General features: G+C 43.4%; 1 protein-coding gene across 5 annotated transcripts in view; it reads left to right on the plus strand.

The window, feature by feature from the left end:
- LOC147324271 (solute carrier family 45 member 3) overlaps positions 1-27,347 on the plus strand; it is a 45,850-nt gene extending 18,503 nt beyond the window's left edge. For all 5 annotated transcript variants that reach the window (XM_086297925.1, XM_086297926.1, XM_086297924.1 and 2 more), the window contains 5 exons: positions 5,537-5,899; positions 12,455-12,645; positions 12,764-13,427; positions 23,959-24,224; positions 24,303-27,347. In XM_086297925.1, coding sequence (XP_086154051.1) covers positions 5,752-5,899; positions 12,455-12,645; positions 12,764-13,427; positions 23,959-24,224; positions 24,303-24,746 — 1,713 coding nt within the window. In that variant the 5' untranslated portion in view covers positions 5,537-5,751 and the 3' untranslated portion in view covers positions 24,747-27,347. The remainder of the gene's footprint in view (positions 1-5,536; positions 5,900-12,454; positions 12,646-12,763; positions 13,428-23,958; positions 24,225-24,302) is intronic.
- Positions 27,348-27,914: the final 567 nt, after the last annotated feature.

Consider the following 27,914-nt stretch of genomic DNA (forward strand, 5'->3'; position numbering starts at 1 on the left):
CATCACTAAATTTGCAGCCAGCTAAGAATAAACTTGCTTGAGAATAAACTTGATTCCACTGCTGTCGAGTTCTTATTTTCTGAGGTGCGACTGCAGGAGGAAGACTGGGCTGAATGGAAAATGTCACCGACGCATCTGTTGCTACACAGCAAATGGCTCACAGACTGCACATAGTCTGGAGCAAGTGCCGAGTGTGGGCTCGCTGTCAAACTGTTGGATTGCAGCTTAAAATTCGAATGAACTGACTGTGGTATGTTCATTAATTTATAGGTTTACAATATCATTTACTGCAGATGCTTGAGCCTGAGGTGGTACGGACATGTGATTCGAAGCGATGAGAACTCTGTAGCAAGAACGGCTATGAGGATCGACCCAGAAGGACGCCGGCCTCGAGGCAGACTGAAGAAACGGTGGATGGACAAAATCAAGGAAGACATTAAGACCGTCAACGCATCGCCTGAGGACGCCTCGGACAGAACCAAATGTAGAACCAAACCTTTGCCGAAGAGCAGACCCTGCACCAGCGGGAACAACGCCAGGATGAAGAAGAGTCTCATTTACCCCCTGGAGACAAATTAATAATGTATGCTTATGCACATGCTGAGGGAAGATGCAGACGTGGACGGTTGGAGAGGACTGAATGAGCGGTCGCTCCCTCGTACTCACCTGTGACGCATGTGCAGCTGGTTCGTAGTAACATAAAGCTCATACATGCACGTCACCAAATCCATAAATGGCACGCAGATGTCCGCACGACCCTTGCACTCACTGTGTGGCCACGAACTTTACGTGTCTCTGACCCTAGCGGACCTGTGAAAGGCTTTGGTTTCGCGTGCTGAGTGTTGAAGTCACGCAAATCAGGAAGCCAAAGCAGCTCAAATGCCAGTTAATGTGCAAAGCAGCAAAACCATCTGAACTGACGTGTAAAGAAGAGATTGAAGCATTTGTTTAGTAAAAGTATGTTGGTTTTTTTACTTGATCTCATCTTGGTGCACGTTTTGAATTCCTAAACGGGGATGGTAATCCAATAATTTGGGTCTAATTTGGCCTCTTGATACTTGTTTCTGTAGAGATCCCATGTCTGATGGGAGCCCACCTCGAGGACCTTCCAGGTGTAACCTGTTTGTTTCCTTTTCACCTGCTACTTTTCTACAGTGCTCCTCTCTAAGCAGCTTCCAGGACCAAGTAAAGGTCCAGCTTAACTTTGTCTTGTTTTACAGAGAGAGCCATAGAAAAAGGTTTGCTGGCCAAACAAGCGGTCTGCATAAAGACTGGTCTTGCTTGTCTCTCAGTGCGGACGATTGGGTCCATTAATGTCCAGGAACCGGAGAGGCAGAGCGGCTATAGTGCTGCAGCCATTCAGCGTGAGCCAAGCAGCCAACCAGATCCTCCTGCTGTTTCTGCAGCCACGGCCTCCGCTGTTTTTTTGGCTGTGATGTCATCTCAAAACAATTCCTTCCGCTCTTCTCTTACAAACCTTGATATCTGCTGCGAGACCCTCCGCTCGTACCCAAACATGCTTCCTGTATCTTACCGTCTATAAGAATCCTGCATCAAAACATTTAGTCTGGAGTTAATACCTCCCTCTATTAAATTACTCTCCCTGGCACAATGTATACAAAGGCTGTTTTGTATTCTAAGAATACCACTCGGAGTCATTAGGGCTGATTTTTGTGAGTTGGGAGGGGGCGAGGCTGAATAGGAATTGGTAATGGAGCAAAAGGAGAGCTGACAACAGTAAACCAGCCTCCATCTCCTCGCCGTCACCTGTCTGGCTCCGGTTGTGTTATTTGTCAGGTGAGCAGCAGGAAAGTCATTTGTCTAACAGCCTAAGCGTGCCTTTGTGTCTCCGAGGCTACGTGAAGATGAAGGTCATGACTGCAATGCATTGTAGAGTCAGGTGTCATTAAGTAAGCAGTGGAGTGTGTGTGTGTGTGTGTGTGTGTGTGTGTGTCCTTTGTCCCCTCTCCCTAACATGCAGACTTGAGAGCTTGAAAGCTCCGTTCTGCTTTAAAACGGCACCACAAACGCTTTGTTAGCTGTAGAGCTACAATTTACAATAAACTGACCCTATTTTTTATATTTGACTTTAACCTCCTAAGACCTGAACTCTTCCACAGCAGCATTTTTAATTTCTCTTTGATATTTGGGCAGATTGGGACCTAACGAATGTAAAAAAGAATTACCAGATATATATATATATATATATATATATATATATATATATATATATATATATATATATATATATATATATATATATATATATATATATATATTTTTTTTTTTTTTACCTTATTTTTGTTTCTAAGAAAAATGAGAGCCACATATGAGGATATTCGTTTAAAATTTCGATAGAACAGTTGCAGCATAATGTCCTCGTAAGTGGATATCAGGCCCTTATAGAGCAAAATTAAGTATTTTGGTCTAAATAACACAAAATGGGATGTCCACATAGGGTGGACGCAGGTCCTAGGAGGTTAAGGAGCATGAATGAATGTCACTCTGCACTGCTGTCTTGCAGTCCTTCTTTAGTTCGACACAGTTTCATTTCCAAAACACTGTAATCTGACGCGCATTTGGGAAAATCAGATTTCTGTACTCTTGCCACTTTTTCAGTCTAACAGAGTCAGATGGGGCTGCGGTGGAAGGCGTTCACACCGAGAACCATAAAGATGTCAGAAGGTTCCTCTTAGAATGCAGGTCAAAGATAAAGCTGACCTCAGAGGAAGGATGAGGAAGAAATCCTCTCACACACACACACACACACACACACAGAGAATGTTGGTAGGGGGTTGTAGTGGCCAGACAGGCCCAGGGGCAAAGGCTGGTCCCCTGATGAGTGTCTTTCAGTGCGTCCAGGCTGGGTGGGAATAAGATCTGACGGGTGTGAAATGGACCTCTCTCTCCCTGTGACCCGGGCGCCTGATCGGCCCGGCCTGCTAACACTGTTGCATTGTCCTTCAGATTCTCAGAGAGCCTCTATATCAAAAGTGTCATAATGACAAAGATGGGAATGTATGAATGCCTGAGGAAGTCTTGCAGTGGTGTTGATAGCATTCAGTTAATGTCCCTGATTTGTAATGATGTGAAAGGCATCAGAGATTTTAAATGGACCTCTTAGCTAACACCTTATACTATTCAAAAGCCACTGGTGGGGAAAATGGCTTGGCCACTATTTTATGTCTTTATCAGCTGTTTCAAATCAAAATCAAATCACTTTTATTGTCACATCACATGTGCAGGCACACTGGCACAGCACATGCGAGTGAAATTCTTGTGTGCGAGCCCCACAAGCAACAGAGATGTGCAAAATACAACAACACAAACGAGCAAAATACAAGAATGGCCAACCTGAAACTAATAAATATATGTACAATATATAATAGTGTATGCTGTATGTTTTGTTGTTTGTTTGTTTTTTAAAGAGGTTTTTTGGGTTTTTTTCCCACCCAGCAAAGTGGAAAGTCCTTGAAATACCGACTGAACCCATCTGTGCTTAACCGAGTCTCGTCTGAGATGATCACATCCATTTTGTTTGCTGGGAGTGAACAGATGGGCAGCATTGGCAGATAAATGTCACACTAAATGCAAATATAGCGCCTTGTTTTTGTGGTTGTGGCTGTTCTGACCATTCGTGCTCTGCCCCTCTGCTTTAACAGAACACACCGTCTCATTGGTGGATGATGACGACAGTGTTTCTCTTGGTTGTGTTTTTGTTTATTTTCTGCTCCAGGAAGCAGTGCGATCTGCACATGGATGTTCATGGATGGCAGTTTTCTATTTAGAGGACTTTCATCAATCTGCCTCTTCTGCTGTTTCCAGATATTTCAGTTTATGTAAGATTCTGCTTTTGGTTTTCAGACTCAGTTCAAAACACTGAGAGACTGGTCGCCTTATCGGCATGTTCGGGTGAATGATTGGAGCACTTTCAGGTATATGGAGTGAATACATGCTGTTTGATTGGGAAAGTGAGAGTTTCACGAGGCTGTTATGATTTGACTAGAATTAAACAACTTTTAAAAACATGTTGGAGAACGTATGCTTCAATGTGTGTTTGGGTCGTCTGTCAACGTGATCAATAAGGATACAGTTGTTGTTCTTTTGAACCTAAAAGCACCAACTTGACCAAACTGTCGATGACGGTGTTGTCAGTCTGCCTCTATCTGGCATCACATTGGATCCTGTAGTAGTGTCTGGCATGCTGAGCCCAATTACGGGGGTTGGGGAACTCCAGGCCTCGATGGCCAGTGTCCTCCAGGTTTTAGACCCGTCCTTGATCCAACACAGCTGATTCAAATGGGTAAATTAGCTCCTTGACATGTCTTCAAGTTCTCCAGAGGCCTGGTAATGAACTAAACATCTGATTCAGGTGTGTTGACCCAGAGTGAGATCTAAAACCTGCAGGACACCGGCCCTCGAGGCCTGGAGTTGGACACCCCTGCCATATACAGTCAGAGCATTATCATTCCCAACGCGTAACATACTGATGATTTGCCCCGCCCCTGGGCGTCACATGCTAATGCGAAAGGTGCTATTCCAAGTCCTTATGAAACGCTCTGGGTTGTCAGTTGAATCCAACAGAAAGCCGCTCGTGGCGCTAAGGCACGCTCAAGCAGAGACTCCAGCTGTCCATTCGCGTAAGCTTAACGCTACTACATCGTGTTTTCCAAAGTGATTCAGGATCAGGACGTGAACAGATTTAACATACATGACGATTTGTTAGGTTGATTTTCATGTCACATGTAAAACACATGTATAGGTTCATTCTGACCCGTCTCACGCCTCAGAACGCGTAACGTGCCGACAATTTGTCTCAGTCGTCGTTATGTTAGGTGATGGGATGACGTGTTGTATACGTTACAGGTGACTCGACTGATCATCTTGCCTGATCCTTTCTGCCCAGCAAAGATCTTTTATTGCTCATTGAGTTCAACAATAATCTGCAGAATATGTGACTAAAGCTCCAATCAGAGCTCAATAATGCAATAATGACAGTGTAGGCTCCGGGAGGTGTGGGTGCTAATACTGGTGCTCCTGTCAAGTGTCGTGGTGAGGGATAGTAAGAAAAGAGAAATTCAACTTTTCCGAAAGCTAATGGTTAATTTTTTTCTACATCTCTGGCATATTTTAAAACGAGGCGGAAAAAAGCGAGCAAGGAAAACAGCAGAGAGTAATTTGCATAGCAAATGGTTTGCCACGTTGCTCCAGCTGACTCATCTGCTTTCCCTGTTGTTGTTCGTGCTGCCCTGAAGCTGTTGGTGAAGAGCTCAGAGAATCCATCATTGCTTTTTGACTTTTGCTGCCATTTCCATGTCTTTGGAACATATAATGCAACCTGTTTGAGGTTGTGTTCTGTTACAAGGATGCTGATAATCCCCTGTGTAACCTGAAGCCACTGACATCTGTGGCTTTACAGGTGTCATCCTGTGAATAATCGGTTTTGCTCAGGTTTTATTTCAGCTTTCAAACTGGTAATTTCTGCACGATGGTCATGATGTGACTGTGCACTGAAAGCTTTTCTTTTGCTCTTCAGATCCAGAATGCTGAGAAGAGGATGAATCCTCCAGGTCATCTGAGACATCAAAGTGTCTTTGCTGCTGTCCCTTTGCGACAGTCCTCAGGTCCGACCGGGGCACCATCTGCTTCCCCTCATCCCCCCCTTTGTCCCTATCCAGATCCTTCCCCCCTTCCCTGCCCCCAGTAGTGACCATCCCAGAGGGAAGGAAAGGCGACCCAGCCTCTGTAAATATGCCTGGATGGAGGTCTCATTGGCGTCTTGTTCTCCTGAACTCCCTGACCTGTGGCCTGGAGATCTGTGTGGCAGCTGGGATCACATACGTTCCTCCACTGCTGCTGGAGGCTGGAGTAGAAGAGCGGTACATGACCATGGTGCTAGGTAAGCTAATTACTAGGCCTTTTCGGCACCTCGCGGTGTGGGTGTTTGCATGCACTTAAGCCTCACTCTCGTACACGTATTCATGCTCTCTCGTCGTTTCATCTCTTTCTGTTAAACATGAAAGGCAAAGGTGGGACCGCCCACCCTGCAGGTTTCAGCTGCGTGTCCTGTCTATCTCCTCGATGGCTGGTTCAATGACGATATGTATTTTAAATAATAGTTTCATGGTATAATTGATACGTTAGACACGAGAGCTGGGAACCAGAGTGACTAATAATGAGCATTTCCTGTTTCCGAGTGTCTTTGACAAAAAACCCCAAACAAACACAAAAACCAGACCAGTATAAAACATTGGTTTTTGCCTTGAGCTAGGCCTGGCTGGTTGGCAAGGACCGAATAGGAGACTGTGCTCGAGTCCAGCGGTCCAACCGTTTTAGCGCCATGGACCGGCCTTTAAGGTGTAGCGGAAAAATAATAAAAAATAAAATTATACGACCAAAACAAAAACTGTGGTATTTTGTAAATATAATAATAAAGGCGAATTCACTGTGTAATTGTGTAACTTTATTAGCGGCGATAAAAACCGTGAAAACCATAACTTTCACAGCCCGGTACCAAACGACTCACGAACCTGTACCGGTCCGTGGCCCGGGGGTTGGGGACCGCTGGTCTAGTCCACTAACTCTGAATGACACATTATCTCCAATAATAATATGATATATAGTATATAATTTATATAATAGTACCTGGGTGTTTCGGCCCAGATATACTGTAAGGAAACACTGATCAGCGATTCTGTGACACTTTATACGTTGCAAACTAATAAACATAATTTTTGTGCATCTGCAGGAAGATCAAAAGGACAAAAAGCAGGGTTTCTGTGAATTTCGTAGGTTTTGCTGTAGTGTAAAGCTATCGGCATTAATTTTTGCAGAAGCACTGTATATAAGATCCAGTGGCAGCTAAATTTGTGTGTCACAGTGGGGGGTGTAGCATGGGAGTGCGAGTACGCGTCGGGGCAGCCATCTTCCATTTAGGTCATAAAAACATAATTGAGGTCTTTATGGAGGTAAGTGGTCAACTCACCTGTTTTGTCAGTGTGGCAATCAGGCAGCAGGGAGGAGAACTGTGGGAGGAAGAGCCACGTCCTCCAGACCGTCAGACACACAGAGCTGCTTCATTCAGTGTTTGGAGCCACTGTAATGTGAACATATTAACCCAACTTTGTTGCTTACATGAAAATACAGTAACGAGTTACAAGTAATGCGTTACTGTAATCCAATTACTTTTTTCAAGTAACGAGTAAAGTAAGGGATTACTATTGCAAAAAAGGTAATTAGATTACTGTTACTTTCCCGTAAGCACACTGCGTTACTAAAACCGTGATGATTTTTTTTTTTTTTTTTGCGAGAATGTCTCACGACAGTGACGTAAGCAAGCGCGACGTTCGTGACAACAGCTGTGTGCAGATCAACAATGGATCACATATCGAGTGCAGAGAGAGTATGAGCGTGCAGCGTTTAAAGCGTGGAAGTACTGACCTTACTTTGAGTTTGATTCTGTAAAAAGTGACAAAAACATTAGTGTCCGCTGTGCGTGGGAAGAAAACAAGCACCGAGTGCGCTACCAGGGGAATGAGAAACTCCCAGATTCTTCCACTGACCGCTGCGGCACACCTGCACCACGGCAAACATCCGCCTGCCCCACTCCTGCTAAACAGGTGAAAATAGAACAACAGGGCTGCTGACTTTATTTTCTGCTGTGTTTTACTTGCATCTATTTGAAAGACTGAGTGTAAACACACAAAATATTTTATTTTATGTGCTGGAATGTGCAGAAAATAGGTTTAAATGTTAAACTAATTTCTTCCAGTCAGAGAATGTTGCAGATAATTTAATCTTTGCTTGATGCATAAAGTTAAAAGATTACAACTAATAAATCAAGTTTTAAAAAAAGGCTTTTTCCATTTGATTACATTTTGTATGATGGATTATGCAGAAAATAGAATTGGGTTTAAAGATCTATCGCTTTGTTACCTATTCAGGTTGTAAATCGTGTTTTGTTTTTTTTGTTTTTTAAAGTAACTAATTAACTTACTTTTGAAAATAAGTAATCAGTAAAGGAATGGGATTACTTATTTTCAAAAGTAATCAGTAATTAGTTACTGATTACTTTTTTTCAAGTAACTTGACGAACACTGCAATTCACTAAAGCATAATTGGCTTTGCCTCTGGTGCTGTATGTATTTGAGGCTTATTTGCTCACGCCGGTGTGTAAGGACCTTCCCACCACAGGTTTCCAAAATGCCCACAGGACCTGCAAAATGTATAAATGGAGAGCAGGAATTTCCCCACCGGGACTGATTTCATTGAAAGTAATTAATAGGTTGTGTCACGAGTGTAGGGTTCGATGATCTTATTGCCTATAACCGATACCGTTTCTGGTGTGAGGCGTGATGGCGACGGCTCAGTAGTGCAGAGTGGTAGACAAAAGGCCATTTCTCCAAACCCGCAGTTTCTTCAGCTCACACTCATTTCGAAATCAAACTAATAAACAGTGATGACATGCTTGTGTTTCCCCTTTGATGATGATGACGGTAATGGATGTAACCGCTCTTCACACAAACGCGTTCTTTCCAAAAGGGTGCAGAGGTGTTTCAGCTGTGTTGGGTGAATGTCAAGATGCTATTATTAAATTATAATGAGGCAAATTACATTTAATGTGGATCTATTATTAACGATAATTTGATTTGAAGCATTCTCTTATTCTTGGAACACGAGCTAAAAGTTCACCTTGATTGGCAGCCGGTTGGTAATCAGTCCCTGAGATCGTTAGCACTACCCTTTGAGGAGTTCTTCAAATGAATACATTTATTCACAGGTCTGAGGCTGCGTCCACACCAGCACGGATAGATTTGACAACTGTGTTTATGTCTGAAAACGCTCCACACTAGCATTTTCAGTCGTTTTCAGAGTTGTGCGTCCACATTGAAAAGGCCGAAAACGCTGACGTTCCAGTCCTGCGCATGCGTGAAATGCAAGAAGATTCGACCTGCCTCATTTCTGTCTGCTGCTTATTTACTTTCCGGCTCTTTGAAACGTCGCGGCAGAATGTTGAGGAAAAGCACCGAGTTTGTTAAATGGACTCACAATGAGGTGGAGTTGTTGCTGCGAGTAACACAAAAGTACAAAGTTGCAAAAGCGAGTGAGAATTAAAGAATTTGAAGAAAAGCTCTCTGGAGCGCGTGCAGACTGATATTAAACTCAAACAAAACAACTGCTGTATAATGCCCTCCGCTATCTTTGTTTAATTAGTCACATGACTGCATCACATGACTAACATGCGTCATCGTTTTCGATAGTCTCTGTTTTCGCTGTCCACACTGCAACCGTTTTCAAATGTATACGTTTTCAAAATGCTGCGTTTTCCTTGAGCGAAAACGCCGTCTCAGCGTGGACAGGAGGCCAAAACGGAGAGAAAACGATGTGTTTTCAAATGCAAACGCATTAGTGTGGACGTAGCCTGAATCGTTGGAAGCTTCAGCCAAAGGTGGTGAAGCTGAAATGGACCAAATCCCCTGCGTTACTACATCCCAAAGGATACTCTATTGGATTGGCATCTGATGGCTGTGGGGGCCATTGGAGTGCAGTGAACTCGTTGTCGTGTTTAAGAAACCAGTTTGAGATGTCTGAGCTTTGCGGGATGCTGCTTCATCCTGCTGGAAGCCATCAGAGAATGTAGTCGGTGTAGACAGGGTCACCAGCAATACTCAGACCATTACACCAACGGCACTGTTGATACAAGGCTCCATGTATCTGTGCTTTAATGTTGTTGACGCCAAATTCAGGCAGAAGTCAATACAACATTTTCCCAATCTTCTGTTGTCCAGTTTTGGTGATTTGAACTTCAGCGGGTTGCCTGCATACCATGTTGACCATCTGTATATGCCTAAATACTATGAGTTGCTGCCATGGCATTGGCTATTTGGATATTTGCATTAATGAGCCGGTTCGGTGACTGCGCTTACAGGGAAGGCCCACTTTAGTTGAAATTGTTCGACATGTGGACTACGAACTAAAAACGAGTTCATGACCTTTAGTCTGCAACAGCGTTTCGGTGGGTCGTACGTGACAAAGTAACATCCCCACTGAGGAAAAAGAGACGATCACTGTTATTCACTTTACCTGTCTGATTGGACTGTTAGCATTTGTACTGTGTGCTAATATGAATAGTTGCTTTATCCTGTAAGTGCAAATGGCATTCCCGTGGTCCTCACTGCAGGCGTCTGTTTGAGACGTTGCCTTGTGACTGTACTGATGATAGATATAATTCCACCGTAACAAAAGGCTCAGAGTGCACAACAGAAATGGCCATTCAGCTGTATAAAACAATATCCCCTCCTACTCTTGCACTTCTCTAACAGCTGCTTGTGATATGAAGAAAAATGATTTCACTGTAGCGTTGCTCTCAAACACGCTGCACTGTAAGCCAATCTGGAAATGGCTTTCAACCTAATTCCTATATGCTTGTATTATAATGGAGTGCTGGGATGTTATTTGAATGAAGATGGATATCGTGTCTTGGGAGGCTTATAGCTAATTTCCCCAAGCAGCAGTGTCAAGTTCTCCGATGGCTGCTGTCTGCTGTATCTAATAGCCATTTGTGGTTGCTTCATCCAACAGTAATTACTTTCTTTCTCTAGTTTCTCTTACTGGGGCAGAGAGCGTTCTGCTTTTTAGCATTTAATCGTAAGTACGTTTAGTTGAGCACATGTGACGCTTTTTTATTCATTGTATTGGCTATTTTTCATAGCACACATGCGTGTTTCTAAACTGGAGTTTGCATTGTGTTTAGGAGAGGTAAGAGTGAGTGGGGAATGTGTGATGCAGTGACACTTCCAGCTGTAGATGATAAGGATTGTTTTGAGGGGCCTCCACAGCTGCAGAGGGAGAAATGTGATCGAGGGTAGACTCGCTGGCAGCAGCGTATTTGTTCTACCTGTCTCCATTTCCCAGTTTAAGTGGCTCCTTTCAGTTCATGCTTTTAAGAATTCTCTTCATGTTTCACTTTCTTGTCAAACTGCAGAAAGAGTGCAAATTGATCTTGCTTGTGTGTCCATGTTGGGTGGCTGTAGCTCAGGTGGCAGAGCAGGTCAGCCACTAATCAGAAGGTCGGTGGTTCGATCCCAGGCTGCATCCTGGCTGCATGTCAAATATCCTTGGGCAAGATACTAACCCCATGTTTGCCTACTGGTGGTGGTCAGAGGGCCCGGTGGCGCCTGTGTCCGGCAGCCTCGCCTCTGTCAGTGCGCCCCAGGGCAGCTGTGGCTACAATGTAGCTTGCTATCACCAGTGTGTGAATGTGTGTGTGAATGGGTGAATGACTGAATGTAGTGTAAAGCGCTTTGGGGTCCTATGGACTAGAAAAGCGCTATACAAATGCAGGCCATTTACTACTTTTTGAACGTTAGTCTCTTTGGAGACAAAGGTGCCAGAAACTCACAGGGCGACTTCAGAGCCATTAGAGTCAGGCGAACTTGGGAAAAGTGTTCCCACGTTTGGGGCTCTGTCGTTTAACATCCACTTTCCAAGTCTGAGGCTCCTTTCTGAGAGCCTGTCTGCATTTCTCAGTGGGCGATGGCCTTTACGTTGGGGATGGGCTTAATGGGGACCAAGTCAACACCGATAATCAGACTTGAAACGAGCGTAAACTTAGACGCTATTTGCAACCACCCTCCAGGTGCAGGGCACAGATCCACCAGAACTCAGACTTTCTGCAGAAACTGGAACTTGCGGTTAAGCTGGATCAGTTTGGAGGAACGAGAGCGATGACCTGTTTCTTTGGTGGTAGAATTGATCTTTTCGGGTCTTTCTGACCTTAAGTTTCTTCCCCATATTTGCTGCTTTACTTTTACGCCGGACTCTAACACACACGTGTCACGTTAGAGGTGCTGCAGAACAGCGTTCATGATTAACAGGCTTCTGTGTATTTTTATTTTTCGTGCGTTCTGTAAACACTTAAATGAAGGACAGCGTGGCCACTGGGCACGCACCAATTCCTTTTGATGAGAAATGATGTAAGAGTACTTCACGGGGCACCTTCTTAAATGTCAAAATCTAGCCCTGAGATCTCATCACATTAGATCTTGTGTGGACCAGCGTCTCATGGTGTGTTCTAATTAGCCAGACCCAGCCACGTGTGAAGGGTGACTGCTACCTTCAGGCAGCGAGCCATCTGTAGGAACCGTCACCTCAGCAGTCATTAATGATGGCAGAGACGCATGCAGTTCACCCCTGAGGTCGATAACAAAGAATCTAAGGCAACCAGTAAAAATCTGGCTCCATTCGACCAGTTCTAGTATCTTTTAACCATACTGGTGTTTGTGGCAAAGACATGTTTGAGTTGATAGGGATTGGTTTTGATTTTTCCGCACATCGACATCTGTGAATACATGTTTTCCCCAACATTGTCTGTGTTTCTTTATGCTTTGTCTTTGCATCTTATGGTTTGTTAGTATGATCTCTGACTTCTGTGTTTGCCTGGTTGTACCTGCAGGCATCGGGCCAGTGCTTGGCCTGTTGTTCATCCCCCTGATCGGCTCAGCCAGTGACCAGTGCAACAGCAGTTACGGCAGGAGGCGGCCTTTCATCTGGCTGTTGTCGATGGGAGTCCTTCTGGCGCTTTTCATTATTCCCCACGCTGACGTCCTGGCAGCCCACGTTGCATGGGGTGGCCGCACGCTCCAGGTGTGTGAAATGTTTGTTTGAATTTGAGTTTTTCAGACAAAGGGTAAATTCTTCCCGAGAGTTTATTCGTTTGAAGACTGTGTCCTCCATATAACCTTGCGTTTCCTCCGTGTTGCAGGTGGGCTTCCTGATCCTTGGTGTTGGGCTCCTTGACTTCTGTGGACAAGTTTGCTTCACACCGCTGGAGGCTCTTCTGTCAGATTTGTATCGGGATGAGGAGGACTGCAGCCAAGCCTTTGCCATGTTCTCCTTCATGGTGAGCTTGGGAGGCTGTGTGGGTTATTTGCTACCTGCGCTGGACTGGAGTCACGGCCTCCTCTCTGTTTACTTGGGAGGCCAAGCAGAGTGCCTCTTTTCCCTCCTCATCCTCATCTTCATCTCCAGTGTGCTAATCACCATGAAGGTGTCCGAGGAACCCTCTTGTGCCAACAGCGGCGCGGGAGAGTCGGGATCTCTACTGGAGCCGGGGACTGGTGTGATGGAGGCCGGCCGGTGTGGCGTGCCACGCTCGTGCTGCTACCTGCTGAAGTGCAAGCTGAGGCTCCTCAAGTCTGGACCCCTGATGTGCTTACTGAGGACATGCTGGTCCATGACGCCGGCCATTTACAGGAGCTACTGCCACGTTCCACGGGTGATGAGGCAGCTGTGCGTGGCTCAGCTCTGCAGCTGGATGGCTGTCATGTCTTTTATGCTTTTCTACACAGACTTTGTGGGTGAAGGCCTTTATGAGGGCGTGCCCAGTGCATTACCAGGGAGTGTGTCCAAACAAAGATATGATGAAGGTCAGATTCCTCTTTTTACATTACGTGCATATGATGTAAGATTTATGTCTTGCATCTTTATAAATGTGTTTGTAGCTCTAGACAGCATGGCATTGCCAAAAAAAAGTCTTAAATGCACAAATAGCTGATTACCGGTGCTCGTTGTGCTAATCGGATGCAGGACGTGTCCTCCTCTTTTTGTCATCGTGGCACACAGCTGACCTGGAATCCCGTGTATCTGTTATCATGCATCCGTTTCTGGTCTGTCTCAGGGTATCTGATATAGACAGAAACGATGGCTGAGACTAACACACCGATACAACACTGCAGATAGGATTGTGAGCGTTTTGTGAAGTTTTACCTTTTTTTATTTTTTTTATTTATTTATTTTTTTTTAAAGCATGTCAAGTAAATCCACTCCAAAATTTCAGGTATTGTGCTCCACTCCTGCTTAGGGCTGTGCGATATGCCGAAATATATCGGATGACAATATAAAAAAATGTATTGTTTCATAATACAGTCTCGCTTTTATTTCTTGCTGTCGTAAAACGCCATTTACTGCAATATTTCTTCATTGTTTTAGATGACTGTTAGCAACAGTCACTGCGGCACCACAGAAAGACCAGCCAAACACATCGACAAGCTCGTTTCTAAACGAGGGGCTGCGCTGTGCAGAAAACTGCAAATTACGCAGCAAAAGGGTCCCCACCACAGAAAGCTGCTGAGCTGTTTGATTGGACCCGAGTGACCAATCATGCCAGGCAGAGGCAGGACTTGGTGCCAACCAACTTTAGTTATTTTTATTTATCAAACATTTAATTTACAAATGAAATTTGAATTAATTTTAGTTTACTTAATTTGACAGTTAAGCCATGTAACATTTTTTCTGTTATAGCCTGCTATTAAAACTGTCACCATCATCACCCACAAATATATTATTTACTTTAAGATCATATAACCATACAAGCCCACGCGTGTTCTGACGTCTGGGTTTGTGCTTTTTAATGTGCAAACGTTTTCCTAAAGTGCAGCTGTGCCCAGAAAATGTTATTACCTAAAACAAAATGCAGCAAAGCAGTAATGGAATACATTTTCATTACCTCCTCTCACTACAGCAGGGATAAAGATTTCACTACTCAGTTTTTCTAGTCAGTCAGTCAGCCACCACATGAGACAGCCACTGGGGGGCGTGATGATCAGTCTCCATGAGGAAGTGGCATCAAAGCAGAGATGATATCTGAAGGATTCAAATGCCACTTCATTGCCAAACACTCATTTCTACCATCAAGTACCTCACCTCTCTGCCCAACATCTTTCAACAGAGGAATAACACTGGCCTCCCTCTTTGTAGGAGGACCGCATCTCTGCAGGATGAATGGCTCGATGAATGCTGTGGAGAACAGCCTGGATCTCTGAATGCTCTTGTGCATTTCTCCATTACCTTAGTACCTTGTTAGGGGCTAAATTCTTGGTGAAGTCACTCAACTCTCTGCAAATGGGGGGTACATTTTCTGTACCACCCAACCAGGCATATGAAGCCTTTCAGCTCACCCTTCCTCTCAGTGGAACAGGAAAGGACTTCCCAGCTTGTAGCTTGACCCTGCCTAACTAACAACAAAGCTCAGGTACTCTATGGGTACCTGTGCAGCGGCGAGGGCTGATGCCCAACCCAAGAGGCTTTATGTTGTAGGATTTATTTACTCTTCCCAGTCCCAACTGTACACCACCACATCATCCAGATATTCTACTGAAAATTCGGACATATCGATCAGCAATTCAGTCACTGAAATGTGGCTGGCGCCCCCTGGAGGCCAATGATATAACTAAACGGGTACATACCCTCGAAGGCTGTGAGTTCTCTTACCTCTGGTGCTGAGGCCAGCTGCCGATATCCTTTAGTTCAGAGTGCTGATGTGTTTAGGTCCAGGATGTTTTTCCTAACAGATCATCGATTCCAGGCGTGAAGCACGGATCAAAGTCAGACATGGAATTTAAATATCTGAATTCAATACAAAATCTCTGCATCTTTCTTTGGCACCAGATCAATAGAGCTGCACCACTCACTACTGGAAACGTCAACTTTCTGCAGCACTGGTACCAATCACTCTGGAATCCTGTAGCTTCTCTCCTGAACGGAGCGTCTTCCAGCTGACTTGTATTTATATCTGGACAAGAGCCGTAAACGCTGGGGTCCCACCAAAGAAATCTGGGTGTAAGAATGGTTTGCTGCTGGGGACGGGACAAATGAGATGGGTCAACTGAAACTGCCTCTTCTTGGCTCCATGGGGAGATTTCTTAGTTACCTCCTCGTCATTTACTTCACAAACCAACAACTGACGGTGTACAGACTTCTGACAGTCCTGGAATGTAATTTGGTGGATTCATCCAGCCAGAAAAATGTATACCCTGCGTTTGACCTCCACCCCGCCCCCCCTGTTTACCTACTTGGTTGAGTAAAGTAGGTCAAAGCGGCCATTATCTATTTAAAATAACTTGAAAGTACATGTTCCCATACTTTTTGGCAGATTCCCAATAAATATCAAATAAATATTTAAGAGTTCTCGCACAAGTTTTTGCTTCTAAATATGTGTTTTCTTAAAGTACAACATTTTATCTGAAGCACAAATATGCTCAGAAAAATGACCATTATGACCTTAAAGAAAATATAATTTACTCTAAACCAGTAAGAAATCACCTGTTCACTACAGGTAGCTAAACCTGTCTAGCTGTCCTTCCGACACCGCTACCATATATACTATAAATGTATCCTTAAATCTGGGGATCCCCCCCCCCTTTACCTTTTGCCCTCTCTCATTTGACATTTTTATCCATCCATCCACATTCTTTTCATACTCCTCTTTGTCCGCCTCTTTCATTCTTTACTTTGTTTACTTTCTAATTTTCTTCTGTTCCTAGTCCCGGTGCTTGCTGGACCATGAGGAATGTCACACTCAAAAAGCATTAATGTCAAGGAATCGGCACACAAAGAGCGTGTTCATTCAAGTCAACTAGACGGCCAAAGCACACATATCTGAGGTCTGAGTTTCATTTGTTTAATCCGAAATGCAGCGACTGTTATTACGCCACATCCTTCTGTCTGCAGATGTTCCTCCGGATGACGGTGATCTTTGTTGATTACAGTTGCATGGCCCCCTTTTTTTCTTAAGAGTAACCACTGTGCATTATCTGTAACATCTGTACCACAGAAAGTTGTCTTTGCACAGTACAGCTGAATCAGCTGTACTGTGCAAAGACAACTTTGCACAGGTCGCATCAGAGCATCAGGCCGTATAGTGTGAGACCTGCATCGTGACCTATGAACTTCTAACCCCTGCGATTTAATTGTACAGTTTGAGCAGGAGCTGAATAACGTGACTGAAAAAAATCGCAGTGTTTGCCCAGCTTAATGCAGACTGTTTAAACTAAACAAGCTGCTGTTTCACATAATAAACCCTGTCAGCCGCAGTATTGCCTTCTGTTTTAACAGTTAAAGCAGTAGAGACGAGCTGTTTGCATGTGCGTGGAACTCTAGCGTCATTAACCAGGTTAGCTGTTAGCTTACAGCTCACGCTAGCTAACCAGCGAGCAGTTAAAAAGACAGCCGAAGCTGCACAAAACACCCACAAACTTATCTCACTACAACGTAGCGCCGAAAATATGACTCGCAGCTCGACACAGCTACTGTAACATAAGACTGACATCCAGCTAACCACAGCTAAAAGATATTTAGAGAAAACTTACTCAGGTTACACGAGCTGAGTTGTTTCACGCTGAAAAGTTGTTGTTTTGTTCTCACTGAAGACACCGACGCTGAAGACAGAGCTGTTCTTTTGTGCTGCTTTTAAGAGAAACATCCTTTGTATGTGAGGCCAAGGCTGTTCATCCTCTTCAGCTCTAGCGTAGACGACTGGCTCTGCCATGTTTTCATGTTTCTTCTTTACGTGTCGCTACTTTGAAACGCTTGGGCCGCTCTGCCCGCCACAGTTTCAAACTGGTCATGTGACTGCATGGCCACATCTGATTGGTAAAAAGTTACCGGAAACTCCACTGGCAGCATGTTATCTAATGTGTTAAACTAATTACTTTTTTCAAAAAGTAACGAGTCGAATTTTGCAAATGTAGCGGAGTAAAAGTACCGTTTCTTCTTCACAAATGTATTTAAGTAAAAGTAAAAAGTATTGTGCAAAAAAGGTACTTTAAAAGTACATTTTTTTCAAAAACTTACTCAAGTAAATGTAACAGAGTAAATGTAACTCGTTACTACCCACCTCTGCAGCTGATTCAGTAGCATTCTGGCTCCCTCCCTTATCTGTCAGGGCTACAGTTTAGTGCTCATTACATGTGGTAGTGTTTGAAAATGGAGCTCATTAACTTTGCTTTCCAGGAGTAATATCATAAACATACTCTTCCATGTTAAGTTAGCTGCTGCTTGCTATGCTACTGAACTTGACCCTGACTGTTTACCAAGAGCACCTGGAGGTCAGAACCACAGCTGGGAGAAATAAATAAATAAAGACATTTAACCCTTTAAAGCCGGTTGGAGCCGGTGTTCTGCACGCTCCGTTTTGCGTAACTATTTTTAAATCCCGGTAGCACTGCAACCATGTGAGCTAGCGTAATAAAATTGTTTGCATATGAAACCGGAGGAGTTGTACTTGCATCTTATGCCATTAGCTTGTCCTAAGTCACAGTTTCCTTCCACATATAGCTTTGCAAAAACTGCATAAAAAGCACTTGCAGCAACAAAAACATAATATTCCAGAAACACGCTTTGCCGATCCGATCAGCTGTTTGTAACACTTCCTACACTTCCGCCAGGACATGGCGAACCATCGCATGTCCGCCATGTCCTGGCCAAAACCGGAAGTGACGTCATTTTGCGGAAATGTAGTTTTTTACCATCAGGGCCTCATGAGCCTATACTGGTGTTTTTAAAAGTTATCTTTGACTTTATGACTTTCTGTGTCGTTTCTGGGATGCTGAGGACTCATATTGCACTGCTGGAAATAGTTTATTTTGATGCACATGCTGCTTTTTTATAATATTTATTTTCGTTTTTCCTGCAGTATATAGAAATTGGTGTATTTCAAAAATAAAACTATGAAGACACTCAAAATAAATTTCTTGTGGTGGGAAACTATTTTGTGCAACTTTTTTGTATTTACAGTTTTGAGGGATAAGCCTCTTAAATTTCTCTAACTAGAAATATATGTTAAAAAAACAAAAATGATTTTTAAATTTTTTTGCAGTTTATTGCACTTTTTTTTCGCAATTTATGTAATTACTATGCACTTAATGCATACATATTACGGTATTAAAATCTGGGCTATAATGGTTGTATTGATGTACATCAACTTGAAATGCTCCCAAAAATGGCTCCACAGCATGTAAAAATATAATATAAGCTCTGGCGGACTTGGTTCTATGGTAGGTCTTAAAGGGTTAAGCATGAGAAACTTGGAAGGACAAACTGGGAACATAAAAAGCAAGTCCTTTTTAAAATAAAGTCTTACCACTGACTGTTTTTGCCCTTCTTTCCTTTTTCTGGGCAGCAAATCTCATTACTAAACAATTCTGAGAATCTTTATAAAGATGGAAATGTTTTCATTTTAATATTTTGAAAGCGAGAGGATGAAATTAAATGGGCAATGCTATTATTAGAAAATTATATTTACAGTGTTTCTAATCATTATATACTGCTTTTGAAAAACTGTCTACTGTGACCTGTAATATCAAGACTTGTCTCTCTGGTTTTAGATGCATCACATTGTTAAAAATTTCCACTTATTGTTAACATTATTTAAATTCAATTCAGTTTTATTTATACCGCGCCAAATCACAACAACAGTCGCCTCATCGGAAGGTAAGGTAATCGGAAGGTTGCCGGTTCGAGCCCCGGCTTGGACAGTCTCGGTCGTTGTGTCCTTGGACAAGACACTTCACCCGTTGCCTACTGGTGGTGGTCAGAGGGCCCGGTGGCGCCAGTGTCCGGCAGCCTCGCCTCTGTCAGTGCGCCCCAGGGTGGCTGTGGCTACAATGTAGCTGCCATCACCAGTGTGTGAATGTGTGTGTGTGTGTGTGTGAATGGGTGGATGACTGGATCTTAATGCGGCAAATCTCCGTTAGCGAGTTAGCACGAATTGTCCCCGCCGTGTGGCTGCACGGCGTTGATGCGTTAGCGCGGTTAGGTCGTTAATGCATTAGTGCCATGCAGCCCCATGCACGGGGCAATCCGCGCTAACTTGCTAACAGAGATTTGCCTTCCTTTCATACGCCGATGGCTCCCAGATTTATTTCCCACTTAAAAAGATAAATGGCTTCTCAGTAGACCCGCTGCTCAGATGCCTTGATGATATAAGGGCCTGGATGGCTTTGAACGTTTTACATTTTAATGAACAGAAAACAGAAGTGATGGTTTTTGGTGGCGCTTCTGAGGCCACTATTATAGATCTTGGTTCACTGGCACAGTATGTTAAACCAGTCATCACTAATCTGGGAGTTAAAATAGAGGCAAATCTTAAACTTGAAAGCCAGGTCAGAGCTGTTGTAAGATCTAGCTTTTTTCATTTGAGGGAATTAGCCAAAATAAAGCCTATCTTATCGAAACAGCATTTTGAGACAGTAATCCATGCCTTTGTTACTTCTAGGCTGGATTATTGTAACGCACTTTATTTTGGGGTTAGTGATGCGTCCATTAGGCGCCTGCAGGTTGTGCAAAATGCTGCAGCACGTCTTTTAACTGGAACAAAAAAGTTTGAGCACATTACCCCAATTTTAATTTCACTCCACTGCTACCTGTATATTTTAGGATTGTTTTTAAAATTCTCTTATTTGCTTTTAAATCTCTTAATGGCCTGGCCCCCCCTACCTCTCGGAGCTACTACAACCATATACACCTCCCCGTTCCCTTAGGTCCGCCAATCAGCAGCTCCTTAAGGTACCAAAAACTAAGTATAAATCTAAAGGTGATCGTGCTTTTGCTGTAGTTGCTCCAAAGTTGTGGAATGATCTACCCTTGCATGTTAGGCAGGCCTCTTCTCTCTCTGAATTTAAAAGTCTTCTTAAAACATATTTATTCGCTGAAGCCTTTGGCATTGATTAGAGGGGTTGACTCAATTTGTTTTGACATGTTTCAATTTATTTTAGTTTTTTAGTTATTTCTTTTATCTTATCTCATTTTAATTTTCTTTACTTATGCTTTTAGCATGTACAGCACTTTGTGAACTCTGGTTTTATGTTAAAGTGCTTTATAAATAAAGGTGGTGTGGTATGGTATATCAAACATCCTTGAAAGAGTAGATGTCAAACAGCTAACAGATCATCTGCAGAGGAATGGTTTATTTGAAGAGTTTCAGTCAGGTTTCAGAGCTCATCACAGCACAGAAACAGCTTTAGTGAAGGTTACAAATGATCTTCTTATGGCCTCTGACAGTGGACTCATCTCTGTGCTTGTCCTGCTAGACCTCAGTGCAGCGCTCGATACTGTCGACCATAATATCCTATTAGAGCGATTAGAACATGCTGTAGGTATTACAGGTACTGCACTGCAGTGGTTTGTATCATATCTATCTAATAGACTCCAGTTTGTGCATGTAAATGGAGAGTCCTCTTCACACACTGAGGTTAATTATGGAGTTCCACAGGGTTCAGTGCTAGGACCAATTCTGTTTACATTATACATGCTTCCCTTAGGCAGCATCATTAGAAGACATAGCATACATTTACACTGCTATGCAGATGACACCCAGCTCTATCTGTCCATGAAGCCAGATAACACACACCAATGAGTTAAACTGCAGGAATGTCTTAAAGACATAAAGACCTGGATGGCCGCTAACTTTCTGCTTCTTAATTCAGATCAAACTGAGGTTATTGTACTCGGCCCTGAAAAGCTTAGAAATATGGTATCTAAGCAGATTCTTACTCTGGATGGCATTACCTTGGCCTCCAGTAACGCTGTGAGGAACCTTGGAGTCATTTTTGACCAGGACATGTCCTTCAACGCACATATTAAACAAATATGTAAGACTGCGTTCTTCCATTTGTGCAACATCTCTAAAATTAGAAATATCCTGTCTCAGAGTGACGCTGAAAAACTAGTTCATGCATTTATTACTTCCAGGCTGGACTACTGTAATTCATTATTATCAGGATGTCCTAAAAATTCCCTGAAAAGCCTTCAGCTGATCCAAAATGCTGCAGCAAGAGTCCTGACAGGGACTAGAAAGAGAGAGCAGATTTCTCCTGTTTTGGCTTCCTGTTAAATCCAGAATTCAAAATCCTGCTCCTCACATACAAGGTCTTAAATAATCAGGCCCCATCTCATCTTAATGACCTTGTAGTTAGAGCAGGGCGATATGGCCAAAAATATTTATCACCATATACATTTGAAAATTTGTGATAACGATATAACTGACGATATAATTAACACGAGACAAAATACTTTACGACTCCACAACTTTATTAGTGCAAAAAAAACCCCATCAATGTATTTTCACTTAAACAAGCAGCTGTTTTTTATGTGCATTAATGTTATATAAAAACGTAACAGTGCAAACTCCTCGCTGACAGTTTAACCAAAAGGCGTTTCCAGTGGAAACTGGCCGACATATCCTCAGCATAACCATGTATAATATCCACAACACTTAAAAAGAGGTTATACACACACAGTACGGTAATATGTTGAAGCACAGTACGTATCACTCCGCAAGGCTCCGCCTACGATAGCCGTAATGCTCCCACAATGCATCAAGCGGTGCGGCTTCGTAGCTCAGCAAAGTCGCACTGAAACATTTGACAGATTTTCGAGCGCCGTGCACATAAAATCGTTTCCAGGTCAGTAAACACAACCAGAGTTCATACATAAGGCACACGGGATTATAAGGGGCTCTGTCGACTTTCAGAAAAATCAAAGGATTGATTTTAAGTGCGCCGTATTTTCCAAACAACACGGTAATAACGACGGCCCGCTAGCATGCTCTACCAAAAATAGTGCTTTGTTGTGTATCTGACGGACGAAAGCTAAACCAGTTCCACACCAGTGAAGCTGCAGCATTTTTACAAACCAGTTCTGGTTCATCTGTTTCATTCAACGATCCGCTCTCGCGCTTCTCATTCTGCGTCACCGCCATGTGCGTATGAAAACAAAGGCACTGCACATTTTACCCATATTTTATCACAATATTTCATTTTCTTATCGTTGCCCAACATTATACCGGTATTACCATGAACGGTATGATATGGCCCAGCCCTACTTGTAGTAATAATAATAATAATGGATTGGATTTATATAGCGCTTTACAATACCACTATTCATTCACTCTCACATTCATACACTGGTGGAGGCAGCTACAGTTGTAGCCACAGCTGCCCTGGGGCAGACTGACAGAAGCGAGGCTGCCATATCGCGCCATCGGCCCCTCTGGCCAACACCAGTAGTACCATATCACCCTATTAGAGCACTTCGCTCTCGCTCTGCAGGCCTACTTGTTGTTCCTAGAGTATTTAAAAGTAGAATGGGAGGCGGAGCCTTCAGTTTTCAGGCCCCTCTTCTATGGAACCAGCTTCCAGTTTGGATTCAGGAGACAGACACTATCTCTACTTTCAAGATTAGGCTTCAAACTTTCCTTTTTGCTAAAGCATATAGTTAGGGCTGGACCAGGTGACCCTGAATCCTCCCTTAGTTATGCTGCAATAGACGTAGGCTGCCGGGGATTCCCATGATGCATTGAGTTTTTCCTTTCCAGTCACCTTCCTCACTCACTATGTGTTAACAGACCTCTCTGCATTGAATCATATCTGTTATTAACCTCTGGCTCTCTTCCACAGCATGTCTTTATCCTGTCTTCCTTCTCTCACCCCAACCAATCAGAGCAGATGGCCCCGCCCCTCCCCGAGCCTGGTTCTTTCGAAGGTTTCTTCCTGTTAAAAGGGAGTTTTTCCTTCCCACTGTCGCCAAAGTGCTTGCTCATTCGGGGTCATATGATTGTTGGGTTTTTCTCTGTATCTATTATTGTAGGGTCTACTGTACAATATAAAGTGCCTTGAGGCGACTGTTGTTGTGATTTTGTGCTGTATAAATAAAATTGAATTGTTATGGCGTTAACGTCATTTTAACGAGATTAACACTGACAGCACTACTATTAACACATAGTGAGTGAAGAAGAAACACCCAGAACCCCCCAGCAGCTTGCACCTATTGCAGCATAACTAAGGAAGGATTCAGGAACTTTGACAATAGTGAGTAAGATTTGCTGTTGGTCAGCCTGTGACACCCCCTCCAAACAGCCCATGCCTTGGGTCAGCCTGTGTGTGTCTCTTTTCAGCATTATTCTAAACTTGATGCTGTGTAACGATTAGTCAGACCAAACTAGGTGTCCGTGCTGCAGAGTTCAGCAAACGTCACTCCAAGGCACTTTTTTTCACTAGAATGCTTTCTAGAAGGAGTCAGTGCAGAATATTCGACTGCAGCTGATGACATAAATCCATCTTTTATCGTCCTTCACTCGTTTTGCTCGTTCTTATACTTTCTGGACGCTGTTGTTTCTTTCAGGAATCCGTATGGGCAGCATGGGCCTGTTCCTGCAGTGTGCTACCTCAACCTTTTTCTCTCTGGTTATGAGTCGTTTGGTTCGGCATTTGGGATCCCGGTGGGTTTACCTGAGCAGCATGGTGAGCTTCACAGTCTCCGCTTTGGTCATCTGCCTGTCCAAAAGCGTCGTCTTGGTCACTGTAATGGCAGCTCTCACTGGCTATGCATACGCGACACTGCAGACCCTCCCTTACACACTCACCTGCCATTACCACAAGGAGATAGAGGTAAGTATAGAAGTAAGAACTGGATATTCAAAGACATGTTTTAGATGATTACAGTCAATGATTCCTTTCTCATTTCAGGTCTACATGCCAAAAAGAATAACCAAAAGCAGACATAAAAACGGTGTAACAGCCATGCGGGACTCTGTGTATTTGACTCCTGTGGAAGAGGAGGGTGGACTGAACCACCAAACGGGGCCTCCTTACAGGCACGCTTTGTTCAGCCAGGACAGTTACGAGTACTACCCTGGCCCGCAAAGCCAAAACGGTTCGTCTCACAGCGCCAACGCCCCCGAGCAGGACGAAGCCGAGTCGGGCTTTGAGAAACGCGGTGTGGGCTTGGACTTTGCCATCTTAGACAGCACCTTTCTCCTCTCTCAGGTTTTCCCCACCCTCTTCATGGGCATGATTGTTCAGTTTGCTCAGTCCGTCACTGCCTATATCGCTTGCTCTGCCATCTTTGGAGCTGTCGCCATCTACCTGGCCAGTCAGATTGTCTTTGACCAAAAGGACCTCAGAAACTGAGTGATGGGATCGCCAATAATCAACCCTTCAGGTTCCACGAGTGGTACTCGCTGCACTACTGTTCCCAGAAAGCCTTTTGCTAGTAACATTTTTTTGCTTTCAGCGACACTCTGCATTAAGGTATATCTGTTAGCGTGTGAAACTGGCTTACCGAAGATAAAGTCAGGAGCCGTTTGCCGTGTTATAGCAGGAATTATCTGCTACCAGAAGAGTCACCACCTGCTCAGGTCCGATGAGGTACAGTGTGTACTGAAACCTATTGAATTCAACAGACGTGTCTCTTTAAAACTGTCACGGCATAATTTCTGTCCACCTTTTTCCTCAGGTACCTTCAAACAGATTTACTGTACAACCCGTCAACCTCGAATACACCAACTAACTTTTCTGAATCGTATTTTTTAATTATCTTAAGCTACGGTTTTACACAGTGCAGTCGGTTTTTGTCTTTGCTCACTCGTCTTCACTGTCACTAAGGCATTTTCCATAATGGTCATCTTACATAATGACATTTAAAATTAAATTAGGTGAGCGTGGGGAGTCGTCAATCTAATGCAAGATGGCAGAACAGACAAATTGGTTTCTTCAGAAATATGCTACTTTATTCATTAATTTGAGAGCCTACTCTGCCAACTCTGTATGATCTCTTATTAGACCGTCCCTTCCTGCTAAATGTCATCATCTTTCTACTTTATAATCGACCTTTTTTCTGTCAAATGTGCTTTCGTCATTACACTTGTCTAGTCTCCACCATAAGTAAACTAACTCCATACGTGGGTGGGGTACATATGGGGATGTGGTAGTTCTGTTGGGCCATCAGTATCCATTTCTCCTCCTGGGATTGGTCACGTCCAGGAGGACGATGGCATGTGGGAGTCACCGAAAGGTGAAAATGTGACTCATTTTCTTCAGTCACAGCATCTCATCCTTATTTAACACCTATGGGAAATTTTGTACCAGTGGTAGACGGCAATCGCGTGCACCGTCAGGGTGTTTCATTCCTGCTGTATATTTCCAAAGATTTGGAGCGGCAATGCCAAGGCCTGTTCTGGCCCAAAGCCTTATTAGGAGACCTTTTTTTCTTTCAGCAGTCAGTGAGCTATACTCTGAGTCTCCTCTTATCCCTCCCTTCCTCGTCTAGTGCCATCTTTTAGTGCTGTTTACTGCGAATATTTGCATACATTTTTACTGTATAATCCCTATGGGAATTTGTTATGCAACGTGCTGAAGTGAAGTTTCTGACTGTGATGATTTAGCAATTAGGCTGTTCAGCTGAATGGGAATATCGCATCAAATGTCCTTTGTGTAGATAATCAAGAGAGGTAATCTAGACTAGTGGACTGCTTATCCTGTCGAGTAATAATAACACACTTTCCCCGTTGCCTAAGCCCCGTTTAAGTTTTTTTTTTTTTTTTTTAAATGACAATCTAGGACATCCAGATGGGCTTGTTATATAATCCCAGACGTGAACGGTAAACACGCAGAGTGATGTCTTATGGATGCCCACGTCATAGCAACCGTTCTGGAAAACATCTCCCAAAAAGTTATGCAGTGCATGTCAACATTTGGTTACTGAAAATCATGCAAGCAAGGGCGATGGAGGCCGTGCGTGTTTGTATGTATGCATAACATGGAGGACAGCTTGCAAGAAGTCATGAGTAAGTGTGAGAGTAATAGTTGGTATGACTCAAATGCAGTTTTTTGTTTCTTCTCTTGCTGCACCGACAGCAAGAGGAAAGAGTAGCCTGAATAATGCTTTACATCACGGAGCATCATCTTGGCCAAATGATGAAGAATCCATGTTTGTGTCAGTTCTTGCTGAGAATTTGTGTTGAGTCCTTCTTTTCTGATCCTACACAAACTGTTCGGTTGGTACAACAGAAGGATCCTATTTCCTGCATGGAAGACCAGAGAATTTGTCATGTTGACATTACTGCCAAGCAATCGACTTATCCTCCATGTCTAGCATTAACTGAAAGGTTGTTTTACAAGTGCCTGTACATTTTCCAAACATGTTTTGTACATATGTATTTATTTATTATGCTTCTATTACAATATAGCATGTATTAAAACTATTGGACTTTTTTTTTCGGCATCTGTCACAGGTGCAGGGGTGAAGGCTCTTTCTGTGAAAATAAATTATTTGTATAGATGTGTTATAGAAGCATTCATAAAGCTGTAATTTATTTTAATATTACCCATTTCACCCCCTCTGTTGGCTTTGGGGACACTGCAGAGCTCGTTGCTGAGGTCTGTTAAGCCCTTTACACAAGCGACATGGTTTGAGTTTCTTTTTCTGTTTTCATGGTTCATTTAAGAAATCGTGTCCTTTGTCAGCAGTGATTCGTCAGGGTCATACGTCTCATCAGTGGTCAATAAACAGTTTCCGTTAACTGCAGTTGTCTGTAACTGGATGAGTGGAGATGTTCTCCTTGTATTAAAACAAAGTGACTTAGTGATTTAAGGCCAGAAGTTGTTTTTGATTTTCTGTTTTATCACATGACTTCAGCTACTTATTTCAGAGTTTATATCATTTTCACTGTACACCTGTCAGGCTGTGTATAAATGTGCAGTTACCAAATAGATTTTATACAAAATAAAAGATCTGCGTTTTCAATGAGGTGGTGTCTTTGGTCCTTCATGCGACAGTGTTTAAAAATCAAACATTACATGACAGAGGTCAGAAGCGTTTCTTTAATTAAATCTGAAACAAGTTCTGGATCATTTATTTAAATGAGCCGTTTACAGCGTCCACAATTCTGCCAAAGCCGAAGCTTAAAGACTCTACATGAGCGCTACAAATGAACTTGGAAATGGTGCCATCCTTTGGAAATCTTGGGGAACTGATATGTGCGAGAGAGCTGTTGGTGCGCAGCTGCGTTGGGCTCACTGACGCATGGACATACTGTTGGTGGCATTATCCATTACATGGAAAAGACGACAGGCTTTCATGTTACACGGAATGGCACGCCGACAATGTGCGCCGTTTCGTGACGGGCCTCTCCTGTGCTCCTCGTAGTTCTCACGAATGCGCCGTGAGAAATGCACGGCTTAGGGTATACGTGGAAAAACCTGACATGATTAAAATGACACGTTGGGCCTCCGTTACCCGGTCGTGCTGTTGAGTTCAGAGGCGCTCAGTGTCTTGTTCAAGGTCAGGGGGGCGGATGC

Source organism: Aulonocara sp. 'chitande type north' Nkhata Bay, linkage group LG7, assembly GCF_057382095.1.
Source record: "Aulonocara sp. 'chitande type north' Nkhata Bay isolate Kocher_YH1m ecotype deep benthic linkage group LG7, A_spYH_male_GT1.1, whole genome shotgun sequence".
Classification (NCBI taxonomy): Eukaryota; Metazoa; Chordata; class Actinopteri; order Cichliformes; family Cichlidae; genus Aulonocara; species Aulonocara sp. 'chitande type north' Nkhata Bay.